The sequence below is a fragment of the Hesperophylax consimilis genome, chromosome 14 (genome assembly GCF_061612785.1).
Source record: "Hesperophylax consimilis isolate HC1 chromosome 14, BYU_Hcon_1.0, whole genome shotgun sequence".
Lineage (NCBI taxonomy): Eukaryota > Metazoa > Arthropoda > Insecta > Trichoptera > Limnephilidae > Hesperophylax > Hesperophylax consimilis.
In genome coordinates, this window is record NC_142849.1 from 4,147,285 (window position 1) to 4,171,967 (window position 24,683).

The 24,683-nt window shown below is 34.3% G+C and overlaps 1 protein-coding gene across 1 annotated transcript in view; it reads right to left on the reverse strand.

Moving 5' to 3' along the window:
* Window positions 1–4,761: 4,761 nt before the first annotated feature.
* pit (probable ATP-dependent RNA helicase pitchoune) overlaps window positions 4,762–24,683 on the reverse strand; it is a 35,412-nt gene continuing 15,490 nt past the window's right edge. The window contains exons 11-12 of the mRNA XM_089639190.1: window positions 6,162–6,339; window positions 4,762–5,416 (exon numbers count right to left, since the gene is read on the reverse strand). Coding sequence (XP_089495316.1) covers window positions 5,241–5,416; window positions 6,162–6,339 — 354 coding nt within the window. The 3' untranslated portion in view covers window positions 4,762–5,240. The remainder of the gene's footprint in view (window positions 5,417–6,161; window positions 6,340–24,683) is intronic.

The following is a 24,683-nucleotide window of genomic DNA, read 5'->3' on the forward strand; positions in this document are numbered from 1 at the left end:
ACATGGGGAACCCAAAAAAACATAAAGTTTTTTGATTTGAGCATTTTCAAAAAAAAAAAAAAACCAAAAAAAAAATATTTTTCGGCTATTTTAGGGTTAAAGTTTTTTCTGGTGTTAAGGGTTGAATAACAGATGTTTTAACCCTGCAGAGCAGAAATATTTTATGATTACACCGGGTTAAATGAAGGGTGATTTCAAAATAATGCTTCAAATCCGAGTTTCTTCATTTGTTTTACTTTCAAATAGTTTTAATTAGTTGGGTACATTGATGTATTATACTAGATTGGCCCTGTCTATATTAAATCCATTTTAAAAATGACCCCACATAGCGCGTACGTCACAAATATGGAGATGAACTTAACAACCCAACTCTGTTTAAACTCTTTGTACAACCGTTCAAACTCGTAAGCGAAAGCACGGAGTATTTGTTGTCAGAGGTGTTGTAATATTGACATAAAACCAAAAAGAAACTAACACTTACAGCAAATTTTATGTGCTGAATAAGGGCTGAATCAGGAAAAGAATTGATAAAAAACACAAAATGATTTTAATTTATTTTATTTATGTTTTTGAATTTTATACAGGTCATATAGAACCAAAAACGTTTATATTTTTATTACTGTGCATAGGTTTTTTTTAATTTACCATAGTATTTATATAGAATGGTATATAAATATTGAAGAAAGCAATCACTTTGTGACTTGACATCATTTTATTTTCTTTGGTTTTATTCCCAGTCAGGCTTTTGCATGCATTTTAATACAGAATATATCTAGTAAGCTATCGAAAATTATACAAAATAATTAAAGCTGATGAATATAAAATAATATTAGTAAAACGTTTAACAGTAACATAAAAATTATAGATACTAGAACAACACTATGTAGCATTAAATAATCATACTACTATCATTCAATTAAAAGTTATTTTGTCTTCAACCACTTTGTTAGAATTGAGACATTGTGTCAACTAGTTTATCAACCTTCTTCAAGATAGCATTATTGAAAACTAACCTAAGTACTAAACGACTTTTCATTAAACATAATGTAAGATTAACATAAAGAGAGAGTAATGTTGCGTGTTCACAAGCGAGCTGAACCACGACTTATTAAGAAATATAAGATTGCTTCGTTCCTTTCCCATAATTCGTAGTTCGGCTCGCGTTCCGGTTCGCAAATGAATAAGCAGCAATGATGAGGACAGAGCTTTAGGGATCGTATGGGAGAGTGGTAAGGGGGGAGGGGGTGGAGGTTACATGATTACAATACATACTTATTTATTTATTTACGCCCGTTAAATAGAATTTTACGTGTTATTTACGGCATTCACGCACATCGGTTGTTGCAATTCTGGTAGAGGAACAACCGGCTTGTCGATTACAGAAGAAGTTTCAGCAGGATCCAGAACCAGTCCTGTTCGAGAAGAAACAATGACGGTATCTCTTTTCGCAGGACCTGTGGCCATGGTGGACAGCAACTGTCCAATAAACAACGACATTATCAATTAAAACCTGTTTTAAAAAAAAACTTAAAAATTAAAACCAATCAATACATAATAAACTTGCTTAAGTTTTCACACGAAAATCAAACCAAATAATTACCGGAATAACAGGCAAAGCTTTTCAGACTACACGTCGGAAGCCGCTTGCAGTTGAATAAATATGTTTGGCGTGAAAATTATTAGAGCAAACGCGGTTTCCTGCTGATGGTACCCAGTTATTGTCACATAATTGAATGCGGATTGCTTCTAACCATTTCTCCATTTTTTTCCGGTTTATGTGGAAACCTAAGCGAAAATACACAAAAAATAAATGAAGTTATTAAATGACGCAATTTTATTTCTATCAATTCTTCTGCAAAAAATCGAAAAGGCGAAGCCCGAAAGGCAATGACGACTTAATACAACCCTGATTAGCAAAATGCACGGACCAAATAAATCACACATACACATGAGTTGTCGCGCCTCTCAATGCGTGTCAACGCTAGACGACTAATACATCCATAAGTATCACGCGTTGGTTGCGTGATTTTCGTATGCTCACCACTTGGAGGTGTGTTATGCATGTGACGTCACAAATTTGCCGGAAATAAATCTAATCTCGTTGAATTTTTCACATTTGTTAATACGCTGCCCTCAATCGATCTGTAAGGTACTGATATATTTTTGTATTCAGATAGCTGATTACATTTTCTAAAATAAAGTCCGTGATAGGTACAATCTAAAATATTTGGAACTGGGTTATTTTTGTGATTGAAAAAATGAACTTGCCCAGCATAGCTGACAAGCAAAATAGCTTTACTCTAGACCAACAAAAGGTAAAACGCAATGCACAGTGCCCATTTCGCATTGCGACACAATGCGTGCGCCTTTTCATAAATGTGCACGTGAACCAAAACAAAATTGAGTTGGTGTTATTTTTCACTGGTTACACCTAGTCTAGTTGTATTTAGTCTATGGTTGGGTACTTTGATCTTCAGTAATAATTTATAAGAATTTGATTAAAAAAAAAAAAAAAAAAAAATCAACTTCAAACTCGATTTACTCGATAACGAAAGCTCAAAAAAAATATATACTACAAAATCGACTCCAAATGTGATGTAGATTCACCAGTTTCCCGCTTGTACTACGAGTTTCCGGACACCCTGTATAAAAAAAAACGATTTTGATTTTGAAATAGAGCAAAAATCTGCTTTTAAAGATACACTGTGATTTTTTTCATACCTATAACATATTAAATAACAGAACAAACAAGTTTTAATAATTTTCGGAACTTACTTTGCGATTTTTTTCTATCGAGGTAATTTTAAGTAATTCCCGTTTCGGCTTTACAAATATAGGTACAGATATTATCTTCATAAATAACAAATTTTTTTTAGGAACTTAAAAACTAATATTAAAGAGAAATATGTTATAAATGGTTCCATGATAACTCAACACACTTTTAAAAAGTGATATAGTCATTAAAAACTATGAAATTTTTGTTTAACCTAACCTAACCTACTTAACCCAGTTAATAAAGTTTTTGTTTCATCACTTTCTATGAATTTATATAACTTTTTAAAGATGTGATGAATTATCATTGTGATGATTTATCCGGTCACCGTTATAAATCGGTAGAAATTTGGAATTCGGGGGGGGGGGGTTCAAACAAAATTGTAGAGGTATAACAAGATTTATAATGTATTATCAATCATATTGTGAATCTGTAAACTTCTCCCGCGATAGTTCGGGGACACCCCTACCTAGCACGGCGGGTTAAATAATACTAATAAATGTATTGTAATTAATGTAATTCATTTACTGTACAATTTTATTTGTATGAAATTTTAAAAAATAGGTCGTAAATCCCTTTTAAATTAATTTCACGTGCAAATTGACATATAACATTTATTTTTGTCATTATGCTGATTACACGCATTCAAATATCACCTGTTTTTCGTTTCAAATTCACTGGAAAACGATCAACGTATTTATGTATCTGTACCGACGTATCTCTAAAAAGGGATTTTTTCTTCCAGGTCAATGTGTTAATGATCTACGTTTCTTTTACCTGGAACTTACACTAGTAGTTCTGTGAACAGTAGATGTCTCATAATGCGTAATGTTGATTGCTCCGACTTGACAGCTCGCAACCGTCGCAAAGCTCTTGCGATCGGGTGGAATAAAAAGGTACTAACAAACCCGGCCATCACCTTGACAGTATTAACCCAATACCTCCTAGATCCGCAATCGATTGACCGGACACGGAACACACAAACAAATATACAGACAGACGAAATGTTCGAGTCGAAACAGGACTTCACTACGCTGTCAATAAAAATATATTCGTATTTATGATGTCCATAATTTTAGTTCTGCAGGTATTGGAAGTGTTAAACAGCTTCCAGACTGGGCTAGCGAATGGGTAATAACTTGATTCACCTATCGTATAATTAAAAGGGTCAGAAGGCATCGACATTTTCATGGTAAATTTATTAACAAATTTGCTAAGCATTAATTTAATTACGGCGATTGCAATTTGTTCATTTTAATTATATAGTAGTGCCTCCTTGGTGTTTCTTGCACGGTTGAAAACAAATTTGAATGCTGAATGAACAAAATTCAATCAACCACTACGTCGTGTCGACACATGTGTAGGCAGAGAGGAGGTACAGCCAAACAACTCGGTCTTGGCACACACTCATACGTCATATCCTTCTGTTATTCTGATTGACATGCCCCGAATTTTGGTTCACTTGATCGTATCTTCCTCGGGCGTCCCCGACTTATTCTACCATTAACATTCGCGTCATATATTCTCATACTACTTTCTACGTTCATTCGCTCTACATGCCCTAACCATCTGTGTTCAAATTTTTGATATAAAATAATTAATATTAATATTTTGATTTTCTTTGAAATATCTTTTTTATCATTCAGTTTAATCTTTATTTCTATTGTGGTTTATATAATACATGTGAGTCCCAGGGCCGGCCCTCAGCCAAACGGCGCCTGGCGCTAGTAAGAATCTCAAGGGTCTGTATTAGGTGTTAGGTATTATCAGCGCCTCGGCGCCAGGAGCGGACTGCTCCAATTGCGCATGCACAGGGACGGCCCTAGTTTTATTATTTGTTTCTACAAAATATTATTTTCTCATCTCTGACGTAAATCATGTACGATTACCATAATACGGGCATGAGTATGATAGTTGAGAAAATTAACAAAATTGTAAATTAAAAAAAATTATAAATATAATCTTATATGTACAAAATAAAACATTGATAATTTTTTAATTGTTTATTTTAAATAATGATAAAATATCTTGACAAATAATTGAACATACAATTACATACTTCATAAAATAATTGAACATACAATTACATACTTCATAAAATAATTGAACATACAATATAAAACCAAAAAGATTGGTTAAATTTGTCTATTTTCCCCTTCACATCATTACCAACACGTCCAGTATCACAAAATGTTCAACAACGTCACCCAGTGAACTGGCTTATCAACAGAGCATCCTTCAACGAAATGCTTCATCAGAAAAGCAGGCGCACTAACGAACTGCCCATCAAAAGAGCTTATTTATCCGAAAAACTGGTTGGTCAAAAGATCTTCTCTATCAGATAAACTAACTCATTTAATGAAACATCTGCATCAGATAAACTGGTTCATCTAACGAGCTCCTGGTCAGATGAACAGCTTCATCCAATGAACCGTCCACCGGGTGAACTGACTATCCAATAGCCGCCTCATCTCGTGAACTGCCTCTTGTCCGGTCGTCCAGCTTGTCCTGGCTTGGGCTGCCTGTAAACCTTGGTCCTATCGTCCTTCTTTCTGCTGTCGGAGTTCATGGAATTGAACTGTCCATAGCCACCTCCCCCCACTCGCTTCCTCGGCCTGTCGCTCTTCTTTGCTCCTGATACTCCTGTTTAAATTTGGTTAAGGAAAAAAAGTGTAAAAAGAATACAGCAACAAAATTGTAAAGAGTTTAAACCTAATTTGTTAACACATATCCAAAAAGTGAAATCAGAAATAATATTAAATTTGACAAGATTAATAGCAATGGATGAAGTTATTTTGAAGACGAGCAATAAAAGTGTGCTATAAATAAAGCGGAAACCATTTGTAATCGAATACGATTCCAAGAATCACTGTTAAAAAAACCTTTTGGTCATTGTTATTTTTCTCCATTACTTCTTATTTATGGTCGGTGTCAAGATGACGCTGCCTTGTTGCATGGATCTACATATTTTCACTTATTTTATATTCAGTGATGGCAGTTTCGAAAAGAAGTGCGTCATTTTGCACGATGGCCCCACAGATAAAGGTTTCAAAAATCCTACGCTTGCTTTATATTTAAAATCAATCCCAAGGTGTAGAGAGAATAAACAGGAACACATTTTTTGGGAGTTCAAACGTCGCAATAATTAATACGCAGAAATGACTCTAACTGTATCATGACATGACAATGGCTTAGCTCGAGTTTCAACAACCCTTTTTCGTATTGAAGAATTGAGAAATGTGGAATAAACAATCGTTGACTTAAAAACATTCAGATCCAGATAACAAAAGAAGTTTGAAAATTCATTGTCAATTGCAGGAGTTTTTTGTGATATATACACGGGTTCAATGATGATTGCTGGTTGATTGCGTGATTTTGTAAAGGATACGGAGATCGATGGTGGGCGGCGTGAGGAAACCGAAGGACTTGCCGACCTTGAACAGGTCGATGGTGTCGATGTCGAAGATGGCCTTCAGCTGGTGAGAGTCGTACGCCCTCACATAGCTCTTGTACGCCTCCTTTGCCGACATGTGCAGGAAGTAGTTCTTTGACACCAGCTTCTCCAGCTACGAAACAGAACATGTAGAAATGTTTATTAGACAGGTTAAAGTAAAAAAAAAACATTTTTGGATGCGATGTGTGGCACTCAACATTTTTTGTTTGTCGAGTTCCAACTGCAGGAGCTAGCGGGATCGTGGCGTCCTCGACAATTGCGGTATGTTGTGAGGCTGAAAGGAGCGGGGAGAGGAAGAAGATGAAGAAGAATGGAATGGAATTGGGATACTATGGCTTATACGTGCCTGAAAACTCCGACCATACTCCTCGCCACGACTTGGTCAAGATACAAGGCAGAACAGATATTCTATTACAGCATATCATGATAAGAGGAATGGCGTTATTGAATGAAATTTCGAAAACAGTAGATATATTTATTTGCTCTTTAAACAACCTTAAGACTAATGTTAAAATAAGAAATCTTGTAACGTAAATCTTTAGTATAATGCAATAAAAAAGAGGAAGGCGGGAAAGTGCCTGGCTGTTCAGATGTGGTCACCAAACACGGTGAAAGCCATTTTAATCAGTGTTTCCATTCTAAGTGGTGGTCTTTCACAAGGGCGACACCGACAGTATCTACTACCCTGGAACGTGCCAGGGTATACTATTTATCATTTTATATTAAGTAAATACAATTTATACGTGCACCCTTGAACAAGATTATGTACGATTAAGATGATGATTAGCTACTGAGGGACGGTATTTCAGTATATTCGTAAACGTCGGTTTATGTTGTCAGGGTTCCTACCAGAGAGCAATTTGACGAACCTAGATATCTCTCAAGCCGAGCTTAAAATTCAACTAAAATCCCTGCTCAGAGACAATCTTGTTGTTTTAATATCAACAATAACAACTTAAAACCGAAGGTGATGAAGTGTCTATGCTCCACGTTTATGACAAGATGATACAGTTGGCGGCAAGCCACTAATAATGCAATAGTCAGCTTGTAGTAATAAGCAGACTAACAAGTCATTAGTTTGATGATTTACGAATGGAAAAAAACCCCAATAGATAATATTACTTGTGGTTTACTGTTAAAACATCTTGCGTTTTTCCTACAGAGAGATTTACAAAATAACACAAGGTCAAATCAACATTTTAAATTTATTATTTTAGTGCGCTTAGTTAACCAAATGAAACGATAAACTGCTGATTTGTACACCTGGTAGACTCTACTCCAAAAATAATAAACATTCAGAGAAAATTTAAAAATAAAAAAGATTTACAAAAGAAATTATCGCATTTCGCGTACTACTTGCCATATTCAATGTAGTTATCTCTAAAACTAAAAAAACGATAACATCATCCGTGTTAGCAAACATCGAGAGAACTGCGTGTTTTAAACGTATTAAAGAAAAACGAGATCATTCGAAATCGACAAACAAATCAAAATCAACATGACCAACATCAGAAGTCAATAATGTTTCTGAATAAATAAAGCAGCGATTTTTTTTAAGTGTAAAAATACACGTTAGAATTGACAGCCTGCTTGCTTGCTTGGATATTGAATAATGACAAACATAATAATAGCACTACATCACGTTAAGACGTACACAAAAAAACATCCGTATTGATATTTTTATGTAGTTCACTGTGTTTCAATTGGAGAATCTTTCAAGGCAAAAAGATATTGGAAAATCACTTGCATACGTAGATGTAGTTAATAAACAGAGCTAAAGCAATTTGCAATTTCTTTTCTTATTTAACCCAAAAATGAACCTAAGATCCTACAATAGGATTTAATAACAGATAATATTTTGATATCATTATATCAAAATGGCATGAAGAAAATAAGTCAAAATATCAATTTTTTAAACTAAATAGCTATTAAAATGCATTATTTTCCAAATGTTACTTAAATAGTAGTTCATATTTGTTAACTAACTGATACAAAGTGATTTTAAATTAAGATATGTATATTAGCGTATAAAATGACGCTCTTTCACAGTGGTGACACTAAAAAAGCATCAAGCTAAAGGAGACAAAGCTTGTAAAGGAGACAAAAAGCATAATTTTATAACACGCATTTCGCACCTCTAAAGATTTACGCAAATAGTGAACGAGATATGTTGGGTACTATCTTGGTTGGATATAATTAATAATGCAACGGGTTTGGGACGGGCCGCGATGAGCGCGATCTCTCACCGGCTCCGGAATACCTCGCCTTCGGAATGCCTTTGCGTTCAACTAGTTCAGCTCAGCGCTCAGTGCAGGCATGGTGCAGGCGCATTCTCATTCAGTCAGACATTCAGTTCAGAGCGGACGACATTAATCAGGCGTGTTCGCTGGGCGCGTATCGCGGGGGTGCAGGGTTCGTGTGAACAGTAACTGAGAAGGATGTAAAACTGTGGGTCGTAATTGACGATATTTAAGAAAATAAGTTAAAAAAACATACACACATAACTTGAGCCAAAATGTTCAAAAGCCCTAAGAGAATAACAAACAGAAATATGTGTATATTTAAAAAAAAATACTAAATAACTTGGGCAGACCCGTGAGAAATTCGGGATTTTAACAAATTGCTGCAGATTAAGGATGGGTTGTTTCAGAGAATTTGAAGAATTCATCAAATTTCAATGTTCATTTTCATAACAGAACTAACAAAAATCATTGACAGAACTTGAAAATCAACTTTGAAATTTGAAGAATTCAAATTCTCCAAAAACATAAAATATTCACGACAAAATATTTACAGCAGTAACTTTACTTTTTAACAACATTTTTCATGAATATTTTAATTTTCATTGATCAGTTATGTAAGTTATCGAATTAATTGTCTGAATTGTCGACATATGGTAGTGACAGGATTCCATATTTGAAAATTAAATTAAAAGATTTTTTCTATTAAAATATTATACAGGGTGTCCTGAGGTAAAGTGCACAAACTTCGGGAGGTGATTCTAGATGATCGTAGAAGTAAAAAGATAAATAACTTTTTTCGAAATTACGTTTTTTCCCATACAAGAATATAATTTTCTTCAAACAAACAATTTGTACCTGAAAACTACCCTAAAACGTTGACATTTCGAAAAAGTTGTGTACCTTTTTTACTTGTATTATCATGTAGAATCAATCACCTTCCGAAGCTTGTGCACTTTACCCGCGGACACCGGTAATAAATAATTTTTTCTTATTTTTTATTTAACGGCAATATAAAGTAAAGTGAAAAAGATACAATATTAAGTAAAATAAAGATATAAAGTGATGTAGTTTGTTCTCAGTCCTCCTCACTGGGTATTCCTGTTCCGAGACGGACTGTAGTTTGTCGTATTTGTGTTGACCATGATTTCCTCATCTTCTAATTTGTTGGTTCCCACAAAATATAAAATAAATTAAGCAAAAAGTATTTATGTGTGTTGCCTGTAGGTTGGGTTAGGTTAGGTTAGGTTAGGTTGGGGTTACTTCATAAATTTAATGATTTCCTCATCTTCATGTTTAGTTAGCCATAATTTGATGTATGTATGATAGGTAGGTACTTTATCGCTTTTGTGAATTCTTGAAAAAACCAGTTCCAATTTTTTAAACGACACTTAAATTCAAAACAAATCCGAGTTCATTGAACCATAGTTACAATAATTACTCACAGACAGAGGAAACCGAAATTAGTATTTTTCATAATAACGTAGATTGAGAAACGCTGAAGACCATGGAAGGGAATTCACGTGGGCTGAATTATTGGGAGGCAATACCACGTGGGAGATTAGAAAGGGAGGGGAGCCACGTGGGAGAACCAGGCACGAGACCTGTTTCCTTGGAATAAGTTCCCTTTCAAACAAATGCCGAACATAGCGCAAACATTCTTCGTATCAGAAAATAAAAGATCCGAGTAAAAAGGGCCAAACTACAGCTAGTCTTGAAATTTTTAGTTTATGGTTATCTTGGATTCTTTTATAAAGTGGAAAGGGTATATTAGATGACAATTTTGACGACAAATTGGTTCAAAAAAAAAACTCGTGCGAGAAAGTTGAAAAAAAGATTTTTATTAGAATCACAGCTCTCTCTCTTATTTAAAAAATAACGTTATATCAAATACGTACATTTTAAACGTTTAAATTTTTATGGATTGCGTTTCTTTTATTATGTCGGGGCATTACACAAAACTGCTCACAAAATAGTAAGCAATAAACAGCCCGATATTTTCATGCCGATTAAAGCCAATATCATTTAAACTTTTGATTGTCGGACCATTGGCATCGTGTTTCTTCTTAATAAGGACGGGTTGTTCGGAGAATTAGAACAATTCTTCAAATTTCAAAGTTAATTTTCAAGTTCTGCGAAAGTTCTTTTCAAGTGCTGTTATTATTTCAGTTCTGTCAAGTAACTGGCCTATAATAATATAATAACAAAACTTGAATAGGACATTCACAAAACTCGCAAATTAACGTTGAAATTAGATAAATTGTTTAAATTCTATGAATCAATCCATCCTAAGTAAAAAGTCACTTCAACTTTCTGAATCTTTTTCTTATATTCTTTAAAAGTTAATATCCCACACGGAGAAGAATTAGTACTGTTGATTTCATGAAAACCGGTTAAAAACGAGATTGCAGGCCGATTCCTGTTAAGCTTTTAGTACATTCCTAATATATCAGAAAACGTGTTCATGCACCTGCATTTTCCCTGATAATATTTAATGAATAATGAAGAAATGCGAAAATATAATGATTTTTATGAACACATGTTCCGACATTCAGTTTTAACAGGATTACGAATAATATAATATGAAGAGATTCTAAAAAAACTATTAATATTTTTTTATCAGCAAGTTTTCTGCGTGCACCATTATAAAGGCTCATTTTCAATCGCTGAATGGAACAACAGACCATTTATGATCATAAAAGAACTCTCACAAATAATGATAGACATCTTGTCTAAACAATGTCATAATGTTCAGATCACGTCAAACATTTATTATGTTATAATTTTTAAGACTTTAAAGTTTTGTGATGTGTGTCCAATGATAACCATACCAGAAAAATATCAGTAGTAGTTCCTTGACACACAAAAAATACAAATCTATGGAAGTTGTCGAACTCCCATTTTGGAGAAAACATCTGCGTTTGCAATTTGCATCTCGAGTACTTTACGGAGAATTTATAACTGAAAGATAGCAAAATTAAACGCACATCTGTATTATTATGGAATGTGAGAAAAACGATTTGTTTATAAAATATAATATTATATTTTGGGGCAATAGCAGCCGCTGCTTAGTCATTTATGTTTAGGCTGTGCTCCTACACGGCTATAAAAATACTAAGTAAATAAATAAATACGGTGAAATGGAAGAAACTAACATTGGAAATTCACGTTTAATCAAAGACATTATCATTGAATTAAAGTCTAATAATTTTACAAAATCTACGTACATGTTTCAAGAACAACGTTCTCTTCATCAGGATGAGTCGTGTACTAGAGAGTCGTAGGTAGAGGGCGATGGGAGAGATGGATGTATCGAAATCAGCAGAAAAAATGATGTAGGAGTGGGGGAGTTAATTTTTTAAATTTTATATTGTAGAAACAAACAGTACATGATTTACAGAGATGAAACAATATACAAGAATAAGATACTTAATGTTTTGTACCTATGATATGTTTCCTTGTAATGTCTGCTAAGTGGTATGTTTATTCCTTAATTACCAGGTGACGTGTGTAGTATATAGGTGTGTGACGTGTGTAATGTAAGGGTGAGTGTTTGTGTGCGTGTGTGTGTGTGTCTGTATGTATGCGCATTGAACAGTTTAAATTATTGACATGATGCCACGTTTGAATTTGGGCAGTGAATCCGAAAAAATGTGAATTTTAGAGTTACGACAAATATTATTTAGAGTTTAATAAGGAAATTTTGTGCTTGTTAGCAAGGGATAAATTGTTAATTAGGAAAATATTAAATCGTGGATTATTTACATCCCAATAGACAGTGTGATATATGTAATGAAGTTATGACGAAAATCTGTGGGAATCACAGATTTAATAATTTTTTTCCATATCAACGAATTTTGTCATGTTTTCCAGATTTCTCCCACTGTTTGTCTCCCAAATAAAACGAAATTGGTGATGAGACTGATGTACAGTTAAAGAATAAATCAACCAATTATTCATTCATATAAACTCAATAACTCAATCCTTACCTCTGTCGAAGAAATTAATGACCTGGGGATAACTTTTGACTCTAAATTAAACTTTATATCGCATATAAATAATATTAATAATAAAGGAATGAAAATGCTAGGCTTCATTCTTCGAAATTCCAGAGGTTTCAAGAATATTTCAACATTAAAAATTTTGTATACATCCCTGGTTCGTAGTCAAGTCGAATATAACTCCTCGATCTGGTCCCCCCACTACAAATTACATTCAGATTCAATCGAAAAAATTCAACATAAATTCCTAAGACACATTAATTTTAAACTCGGTATTCCCATTGAAAATATAAATTATAATTACTTGATGAAAAATCTAAATTTATTAAAACTCTCAGATCGAAGAATTATATCCGACTTAATATTTATGTTCAAAATTGTAAATGGTAGTATAGACAGTCCTGATTTAATTAACCTCATTGAATTTCATATACCCACGAGAGCTACTCGTTCTAAAATTTTGTTTAAATGCAACAATATCAGGACTGAGTATTCTAAAAACTCGCTTGTACCTAGGTTGCATGAAGTTAGTAATAGATACGCAGATGTGGCAGATCTATTTAACTGCACGCAAGGTAGGTACAAGAGGGCTATGCTATCAAATCTTTTCAATCAATATTAATTTAATCTAATTCTACCTTATTTGCACTATAGAAACTTATGTACTTGTATCTCTTGTTTACTTACTTACTTACTCTCTAATGTCATTTCACAATCAAATGCCACATATATTTGTAATTCTTTTTGAAAATATTTCTACGATTTTAACTGTGACATGTTATCATTGTTTATGGTTTATTTATACCGTTGATATTAAATAAATAAAGAGTCTTAACATCAAATATATGTGTGCCAGAATCTCACCACAACATGTATTGCCGAGCGAGTCGCAAAAATCTGTATCCGAATTTGCGCGTGCGAAGAACGATCCGCTACCCTAGCACGGTGGACATAAAATTATTAATAAAGTATTCTTCGAATTTAACAATGACTGCAAATTTATTAGCACTACATTACCTACTCACTGTATCAACAGAGCTTTCGCAATATTTAATGAATTAGATAGGATGTAATTTATTATATTTGTATATAAATAATAAATAAATAAAATATAGGAAAATGCTTGAGAGCGCCCTTTAGGTGATTTTGCATAAAAACGGCGGTATAAAAATCATCCAAATGTTATTATTATTATTAAACATACTATGATTATGATGATTATAATAGGAACGAAGATCGCGAAGGAAAGAGACCAAAACATAAATAAGAATAGTGTCCCGGCGTGAGATTGTTTTTTTTTCCAACAAAACCAGATTGTTGAAAATTTACCCGCCTTTTCTACCCCTTAAAACAAAATTTTGATACTACTTGATGAAATTTTGCACACTTGACGAAATTCTGCAAAAACTTCGTAAAGCTTGCAACCACGGGGAGCTAGTTATGTAAAAGTCACGTTCTCAAGTATTTATGTGTTTCAATGTAATTCGTGTGCCAAAGCAAATCACTGCGTACCTACATCCTACACCCCATATCCTTCATGTAACGCGCAAATAAATAGTATTTGGGTCAGAGATTTAAATCAGATATCACTATTTAATGACGAATGATCCGAGAGTGCGTACGAAATGATTGAATAAATGATAGAATCCGCGTCGCTCCAACGCGCACCCCCGCCTTCTATTTCCATCTCGGCAATAAATCTCCGCATTTTCCCTCAACACCGACACGCTGGGGCTGGGCTTATGACCGTATGGGCCAGGAAAGGGGAAGACGCAACCAACCAACTCTAGTGATGCCATACCCCAAAAATTAAAATACATATTCCAGGGGTAAAAAAAAAATTCATTCAAAAAGAAAAGATTTAGATAAAGAGACTTAGTGAACCGTACCGTTAACTACATACCTGAAATCGCGATTTTCCCCCCGCCACTGCTAAAAAAAATTGTATCCCACTTTAAAGTACGACTTTTCGATGACCGGTAAAAAAAACCATAGAGGCATAAATAACCCATAAAAGCACGAAAACATATTCAAAATCATGCTTATGGTAACACTGACCGACACTACTCAAAAATGATTTTCCTAGCGGGTTTTTTCGGACGTAAGTCAGTGCAATGCGAATTAATGCAAAACAAGTGATTAGGTTCGAAAATTTGATCGCTCGTCTTTATATAAGCCTAGAAAAAATATAATAACCAGGCCTTTAAAAATAAGTGTAATGTCCCTCTTACCAACCGCCCTTTCTTATTGGGTTTTATTGTTTAATGTGGCAAATTAAGTTATGATTAAGAAGATTATGATCGGAAAACTCCCGTCTACACTCTCGTCTCATGAATATTTGATACATAGGACGGCTTGTTTCACAGAATTAGAACAATTCATCAAATTTCAATCAAAAGTTGATTTTCAAAGTTCTGTGAAGGTTCTATTCAAGTTCTGTTATTACATCATTATTGGTCAATTGTTTCACAAAACTGAAACAAAAACAGAACTTGAATAGAACCTTCACAGAATTTTAAAATCAACTTTAAAACACACCCGGTTTTTGGGGGTCGGGGAAAATCACGCCAACCCTGACACTATCGACTGACGGCTGCGGCGCTCCGAGCTCTGGGGGCTACATTTAGACTGTTGGGATTACGTGCATCAGTTGGAGAATTCGGAAACGGTTAATTACGTTGGAAATTATTTAAATGCGGATAACGAGCACGTCAAAATAAATAAGCCGATAGGAGATTTAAAAATCTCGTAGACACTTTAACAGAAGCTGTAGACTGCATTCAACGTCATGTTATTGCGACGGGAAATGTCGCTAAAGTAATTATGGAGTCGTGTGATTTCAATAAAAATGATTTTACAACCCTATTTTCTGACAACAACAAAAACTTATTTTTATTTAACACACGATACCCTGAGTTCTCCATGAGTGCCTGTCATCTTCAGGAATGCTGTGTAAAGAAAAAAGCAAACCCAAATAATAAATAAAAACAAAAAAACAACGGCGTAATAGTTAACAGTATTCAATTGCTATGTACGTTCGGAGAAGAATTTTGTAGGTAATAAAAGTAATATTGACCGGTCGGTGAATTGTCAAATGGGGAGTATTGAGTTTAATTTCTCGGCTGTCCTTCATCATTGCAAGAGCAACATCTTCCGCTTTTAATGATGGTAGTGGGAGATTTTCAAATACTGTAATTTTATTTGTAACCCGGAAACGTTTGTTTATCTTTTTTTATTTTATATTATTTAGCATATCATAAAATTATTTGTTCAACAAAATGAAATCGTAACACAAGTGAATTCAAAGGTTCCCTCATTAGTAAAATATTCACATACAAAATAAACTGAAGCACAAAATAATACAATTAAAACCTCTGTTTCAGAAATTGCCCGTAGAAGGTACCTACCTAATTTCTGTAATAGATAAAAAGCCAACATCCGATAAGAATAACAAGAATAAAAAAACAGTTAATTTTACACGGAAAAAAAGAGTTCACTATTCAGAATATGTCGCAATACGTGTTCATGCAGATGTCCTTTTCCTAATAAGTACGAGGACGAAATATTACAATATTAAAAATTTTACGAACACGTGTTCCGACATTCTAATAAGATATTCGTGTTCTACCGACAGTTTATTAGGGAACCTGTCAATTCGTTCGTTAAAGGCCTGCAATCCCGTTTTTAACAGGAATACGAATATTTGATCAGATTTTTAATAAATCTTTATAAATAAAAACGTTCGTTTGTTCAAAATCTTAAATCTACGAAATTTTTTCACCGATTGTCTTGAAATTTTGACACAACCTTGCATTCGAATACGCGTGTTCTTATATACCTATATTATATAGATTTCACAGGTGAAAACGAGCTTTAAAAAAAAAAAAAAAAAAACAGCGCCATCTGTTGGACGTAAAGCAACATACGCTATTGATTCTCTGGCGGGGTACAGCTAGTTAGCATTATTTTATATCAGTAAGTTTTCTCTGTGTAGTATAATATAAGCGTAATAATTGGTATTTTCCACAAACGACAGAATTAGATTGATTCTAGGCGTCGTTTTCCACAGATAATCCAAATAATACGTAATTTGGGAGCCCTTACTAACCCAGCAGCTGTCTCTAGTATTCTGGTGCGATCACCCAATTAGATCAGCGAGAAATCGTCTCGGATGTGGAGCGGATATATGCGGTATTAGCGCCCAGTGATGATGGATTTCATCTGTCCGAAGCGGCATCTCTCACAGGACCGAACACATCAGTCAGATGGTGACATCAAGTCACCTAGATGAACGGAAATGTGAAATGTTATAGGTATGGGAATAAATTATTGGAGAAGAAGTCGTATTGGTCATGTATAAGTTATCAAGTCAAAGTAAGGAAGTCTGAAAAACGATAACTTCAGTAGGTAGAATTAAGTCAAAGAGCGTAATTTGTGGCATTCTAGCAATTCTGCTTGCCTACATATTATAGCCCTGCCGTTGTCAGGTTATTTATAAAGTGGGAATGTTTGCCTTAATCGGGATTCCAACGACGGAAAGTTTACAAAACATCGGACAAAATAAAAACATTGGGTCGGGGCCACAACAGTTTTTGTTTTCCATCGGCCACGGAAAAAAAATCATGTGGCCCTGCCCCAATGTTTCATGTTTGCACAAACATTTGGTTCAATGTTTGTGGTAATATCGTCGCTGGAGACGCAGCTTTCCGAGATCTCTCTGGCATAATGATTTCGTTAAACAATTTTGTTTATTCTGTTCATTTATAAAAGTTTTTAATCGATACATTTATAAGTCTCTTTATCTCATACAATTGTTTCATAAAATCCGCTCATTGTAATATTTTTGTCTATATTTTGTGTCTATTCTTAAATTTGTTAATTTTCATTATACTTTTATCCTGACGAAGAAACCATTGGTATTGAAACATGTCGATCCTTGATTAAATATTGGCGTACCTATACTATTTTGGCGTAAGATATTTATTTTATTTAAATTAAAATAACGTCACAAAGTAAATTTGCAACTATTGAAGAAGACATTCAATTTAAATTTATTTATGGATGTGACTCTTCAATCATAAAACGCGTCTTCTGAACTATCTTTCTTCTTGTTTTATTGTTTCATCTGCCAGTAGGTTCGTCGATTTCAAAGTGGATTCTGAAGGAACAGCTGTCATGTAATAATAATAATAATAAAAACGGCCTAGCAGAACTTCAAAAATAATAAATTACAACATTACGTATGGGAAACGCGTTACGAGCAATTCGATCGGCTAAGAAAGATAAACATTGAACCATTATTGGCGCCTCGCGTAATATTATGCATATTTCAGGAGCGTAGCGGTCGCCCTGCCCACTCTGGAAAATTAGGAAAACATAAACGAAGAATTACGTAAAATATTTCCGAGGAGTAATCGAAGGCGATTATAATGTCTTTCTACGGCTTGATTCTTGCTTATTTACTATTCAATGTACCTTACGTTAGCCGTAGATTCAATTTAATGAGGTGCGTTAAATATAACAAACAAAATGCCAAAACGCAAATTACGCAAACTTCTGACTCATAAGTCAAATGGGTAGACCACGTATGGCGGTCGACAGGCCTTGCTCATTTACTATCTGGCTAATGGAGACGAACTCTACCTATAATTCTGGTCATTGTTCCACCGGTATTTCAAAGGAAGATGCTTCGAGGAACTAAGGTAATTGGTCCCTTCGGAACTGGTCGGGAAACGTCGGGAATCGGGAAACACGTCAAACGCGCGCCCAACATTTGTTGTAAACGGTTGACATTATAATTTCACATGCGAACGGGTCGTTTCTACGACTCGTATGACAATACTGGTCCTACAACATGGGGCTCTTCAAGACCCCTTTTTACTACTTCTTCTCTTCAAAAAGACCCTCCACAGTATCCCAATTTATATTTAATATTTCCTCAGGGCCTTCTGTGTAAAAAAAGGGTAAATGTCGGTATTTTTAAATATATCTATTTGAATTTCACCTTTCGTGAATGAAAGAACGGAAAACAAGTGGAAATTAATCCACTTCCCGATATCCGATCGAACTGAAACTTGGCAGATAAGACTCATTTTGTATGACAATGTATTTATTGATGGGGCAATCCCGCAAACAAACGCGGATATATACGCATTTCTCTGAAATTGGAAGACATTACAGCGGTAATCATATAAGAAATAAATGTTGGTCCAACCCAATTAGGATTTGGCGCTGTTTTTAGCGCGGTTAACTCCAGATTTTTTTTTAAGAAAAGCGATTTTCTAGTACAACATTGGCTCCCGAAAACCGAAAAATCCTTTCTCGAAATCGAAAGGTTTCTCTTACAATTTGGAAGGTAACCCAATTTCGAGGCGAAATCTTTAAAAAAACTCTAAAAACTGACATTGTTCATTTTTGACGCGAGCCACAGAATTATCGCCTGCGGCACATTGATCGTCTGTATAAAACCCTTAAAATCATTATAATAGCACCAAAAACAAGTTATTACACGTCCAATACATAATAAATATTTGAGGTGACGTTTGACAAAAACAGCGAAAAAATATGGGGGGCGTTTGGTCGATACGCCAGTGTACGCGATGTTTATTTTCTACGTTTCGAGTGGGTGATGACGCCAGTATAAACATGGTAGCTTCTACTAACACTTAGACAGAATAAAAATGTACAAAATAACACCGACGTACATCTGGGCATGATTCAAGCTAGCATCGTGGCCGCCTTACCTCATCTGTGGAAATACGAACATTATTTTAGCTGGTGGAATTCATTATATTTTATTCGTGTGTCTTCATGTCATAATACTATTATCATTATAAGCCCGTGGCACAGTACCAAAGAAGAGGACACTTATGCACTCAACTACTTTGCATATAAACATAGCACAGTATTTTATCTGTACGGAAACGCAAATGGGATAGAATGACTGGATTTATGTGTCAAAATCGTAAACATAGCGGATATGTCAATATATTCGTCGCCTAATTGAAAATAACTAACTGAAGTTGATCGTGAGAAGTTATATGAAATGATTCAAAAATAGACATCCTGTTTAAAAGCAGGGATTCAGAGCAGACCATAGAAATGTAAAGGCTAATGCACCTATCAATGCTAATTGCTCCGCTTCAGCAGTATAATTCGCGCTCTGCTCCATTCGATGCTCCAATAAAAAATGCGATGTTCAAAAATCGAAAACTTTACCTTCATTTTTTTTTACATTAACTACAAGCAGGATACTGAGGAAAATAATTTCCCTCGGGGCCTGTATCCTTAGTGATATCTTTGGGGATGCTGTGTGGAGGGTCTTTTTGAGGAGAGGAAGGAGTGAATATGGGAGGCGGGTATGGGTACCGCTGCACCGGGAACCATTTATTGGATAACCAACATTCCTGCCATAGGTCACGCCAAGTGGGTCGCTAAGTTTGGTGACTTAGCAGGGGTGCCCGGGTTCATGGGGGTGAGGTTTGTCTAGGTCTTGGCGGCGGATGCATTTGCCCACCTACCGCGTGGCGGGCCGGATCGGGAGAGACTGGTTGAGACTCTTTGAACTGTCCAGCCGGACTCTCTCGACTTATCATTCCTTCACGCCAGCCTTCCAAAATACCAATTTGACAAACTTCAATCAGTGTTTAATGCAGCAGCACGGCTCATAACCGGGGTTTCAAAATATTCGCACATATCAGAACACCTTCGTAACCTTGACTGGCTCAAGTGCCCTGAAAGAATCCAGTACAAAAAGTTTGTTGATCGCGCTTTCGGAGTATCTGGGCCAAAGGCTTGGAATAAACTCCCTCCGGGACTAAGATCCATAACAAGTCCAACAGAATTCAGGTCTAAACTAAAAACTTACCTTTTTAAGCTGTCATACCCTTAAATTAAATATACCATTCCTGAGAGAAAGTCCAGTTATATCCAATTTTCTAATTATGTTCAAAATCCTGTATCTAAATTTCGCTAATAAACAATTAGTTAATGTTAATTAAGTGTTAATCTCAAGTGACCTACCAGGTAAGTATGGTACTGTATATTATTTCCATATATAGTTAGTTATAACATAGATCATTGTAGATATGTAATATACAGGGTTTTCCAATAAGAGGTGTTATTTTGATATTCAATCGTAAAAGATCAATGGTTTCGTTGCTTGTATGGCACGTAGTGTAGCTTGTAATACCATCCAATTCCGGCCTGTTGCTCCTGCCTCATTTTCGAAAAAGTAAGGTCCAATGACTCCGCCGGACCATAAACCGCACCAAACAGTCACACGTTGAGGATAGAGAGGCTTTTCAACAATAACTCTTGGGTTTTCCGAGCCCCAGATGCGACAATTTTGCTTGTTGACGAAGCCACCGAGGTGGAAATAGGCCTCATCACTCAAGATGATTTGCATTTGATTCACTCAAGTGAATTTTAATAATTTCAATGCGTTGTTGAAGCGTGTATCGTTCCATTTTTATTAATGGCATAGTATCTACTTGTCAAATGTCAAAAAATGACAGCTTCAAAAGTAACATCTACCGAAATAGCGGGCTATTCAAAATAACACCTCTTATTGGAAAACCCCATATATTTGTACAGCGCCCTTTAGGTGATTTGGCAAAAAAACGGCGCTATAAAAATCATCCAAATATTATTATTATTATCATTTTGCAGCGCACTTGGAGGGATAGATCGATACGCCTGTCACTCCTGGGGGGCTTTTGGCGTGTTTCCCGACTATGCTCCGGTGCCGAAGATATCAATTCCTCGGAGCATCGTCCCCTGCTGGACCTGATAATATTCCACCGGTGTTAATTAAGGAATGTTTAAACGGCCTAACTGTTCCTCTTTTCCTAATTTTTAATCAGTCTCTAGAAACTGGTTGTTTCCCTGATACATGGAAACACAGTTTTCTTACACCCATTTTTAAAAAAGGGGACAAAACGGACATTACAAATTATAGACAGATATGTATCCAATCAGCGATACCCAAACTTTTTGAAAAAATTGTACTCTCTAAAATATCTTCCAACATACAAAAAATTATAACTTCCTACCAACATGGCTTTTGTTCAAATAAATCTACTTTAACTAATTTACTAATATACGAAAACTTCATATCCAATTCTTTAGCAAACAGATGCCAGGTTGACTCAATATACACTGACTTTATTTAGCAAGGCCTTTGATAAGATGTGTCACCAAATAATAATTAATAAATTAGCCACACTTGGAGTTCATGGTAGTTTATTAAATTGGTTTAATAGTTATTTGTCCAAAAGAAGTCTTAGTGTGAAAATAAATGGCACAAATTCTTACACATTTATAGCCACAAGGCTCTCATTTAGGGCCCATTTTGTTTATTATATTCATAAATGACATTGTTGATATATTTACTAACATAAAAGTATTACTTTTTGCTGATGATTTGAAACTTTATAAAGAGATTAATAACATAATTGATTGCATTATATTACAAACTAATTTGAGAAATCTTTTTGAATGGTGCTCTATCAACAAACTTGCATTGAACATAAAGAAATGTCAGTTATTATAGATATATATTATTAGATAAAAACTTAAATTGCGTCAGTGAAATTATTGACCTAGGTATATTGTTCGATAGCAAACTAACTTTTGTGTGTCATATTAATAACATTATCAATAAGGCTCTTAAGACTCTTGGATTTGTTTTGAGAGTTTCAAAAGACTTCAATAATTTAGGCACATTTATCATGTTGTACAAAACCCTTGTTAGATGCCAACTAGAGTATAACTCTACGTTATGGTCTCCCTTTTACAATATTCATTCCGATAACATTGAAAAGATTCAACATAAGTTCCTGAAGTATATAAACTATAAATTGCATATTCCTGTAGAAAACATTGATTATAACGACTTACTAGATAAATTGTCCCTATTAAAACTTTCAGAAAGAAGAATAAACACAGATTTAATAGTACTGCATAAAATACTTCATTACAAAATTGACTGTCCTGAGTTAATAAAATAATAATAACTAAATATTCTGATCTGGGAGATATATTTCATCTTAAAAATAATCAATATAAATATTGTTTATTTCAATTCTTTTATATATCGAGACACAAATAGACATCTATAATTTCCGCAATATATATATTGTTATTTTTATTTTGAATATCTATTTATGTGAGACTTCTTATCATTTTTACTAATATATCTTATTTTATTATATGCTTTTGTTGTAACATTTAATATTTTTTTCTTTTTTCGTTGTATTATGTTTCCTTTATTGTTTTAATTTTGTAGAATTTATAATAACTGTGATATGTACTCAACTATTAAACCTTGTAGTGTGGAAAAAAAGCCCATTAGGGCGTGAAATAATAAATAAATAAATACCTGTAGAACAAGGACAGCATACCAACCTGACGCATGTCCTCTAAGGATTGCAATCCATTTATTAAGAGAGGGGAATCTATCAAACGGACCCGACTATTTGATAGTTTTAACGTACTTCCCTAGTTGCAAGAAATTACATTCATTGCGAAGTTGAATTTATTTAAAAAGATATATATTATCCAATTTTTTTTCTGACTTTATGTCCGGGTTAAATTTTCCCTACAGGAAAAACTAAACCCTTCCATACACTTTTCCACAGATGATGATCTAGTCTATCCACATTATGCAAGTGCATTATATAAGCATAATAAACACAAAACAATACTAGAACAACGCGTCAACTCACCAGAGATCAAATGGGAAAATAATTCATCGACTCCAGATATTTTCATATCAGAGAGTTCGGCTCGGTGTAACTCCTAACTGGACCTATAAATCCTAATGATTCCTCAATATAAATATTTAAAAAATCTTTCGTAAACCTACATGTATTTAAAATGACTGATTTTTGCATTTTTATATTAAAATTCTTTGACAGATCTAATTCGCCTAAATTTTGAATAATGCCAGTAGCCGAAATAACAAATGGTAATATTTTTATAGTCTGACAATGCTAAATTCTTTTAATCTTATTTCCTAAATCTGTGTAACAGATTTTTTTAATATTACAGGAATTTGGAATAGCGACATCAATGATAGTTATTTTTTTAATTTTGGCATGTAAAACTACATCAGGTCTATTATGACTTATCGATCTGTTAGTATGGTTTTATCATGATACATTTTATAAAATTCATTTGTAAAAATGAATCTGGTTCGTATTCATAATATGGTAGTATATTACGGCAGTCAATCAAGTTATGTTTAATTACCAAACTTTGGTGAATTATTTTTAAAACTTGATTGTGCCTAAATGTATACTTGTATGGAGCTAATATAGAACATCCCGATATAATATGTTCCACAGTTTCCGGAAAAGCCAAACATTTTCTACATAAATCATCAATTTAATTTGTATCTTTGATTATATGCTTCCTATAATTTTTAATATTAGTGACTCTATCCTGAATGGCAAGCATAAATCCTTTTATTTCTGCGCTCAACTCTCCAATATTCAACCATTTGTTTGACGAAAATTTGTCAACATATTATGTTTGGTTGAGATAATTGAAGTGTTTTGCGGGTATAATTTTATTAGACTTGGATTTATAAACATGTTGGCATTCTTGTCGTATAAATTTAAAGGTGTAATGTTTCTATCTATCTGTTTTTATTGCTCATCTTAAAAATATTATCCGAATTCGTGGTAATATTTATGACTAGTTGAGGTCCACGGCGTTGCCCAGGCTTCATGACTTTATATCACTTTTTAAAGGTTTGTTGAATTGTCATTTCAACGAGTTATCCGGTCGCCCTTTATTTGTACCTATATGATTTTGTACGGGTTCTTTCGCGGTCTTCGTTTATATTATTCTGTATTGTTATGTTGTTAATTTATTTATTATTAATTTACCACAAAAGTACCGTTGATACAGTTTGTAGGTATGTATGTAGTGCTAAAAAATAAGTCATTGTGGGTTTCGAAGAATACTTCGAATTTTAAGTCCACCGTGTTCAGGTAGCTGTTGCCCAGGCTTCTTGCAGAGTTTTTCAAAATAGACAGTAATTTCAACAGTAACATTGAGTGTTCAAAATTACATCAAGTACAAAAATTCTGCTTAAAGGGGTACGAAAAGGGGAAGGGAGTGGTTTTTCGAAATCTCATGTAGACGGTGACCTTCCTCTTGTGTTCAATGTCAAGAGTGCAAAATTTCATAATCTCAGAATAAAACTG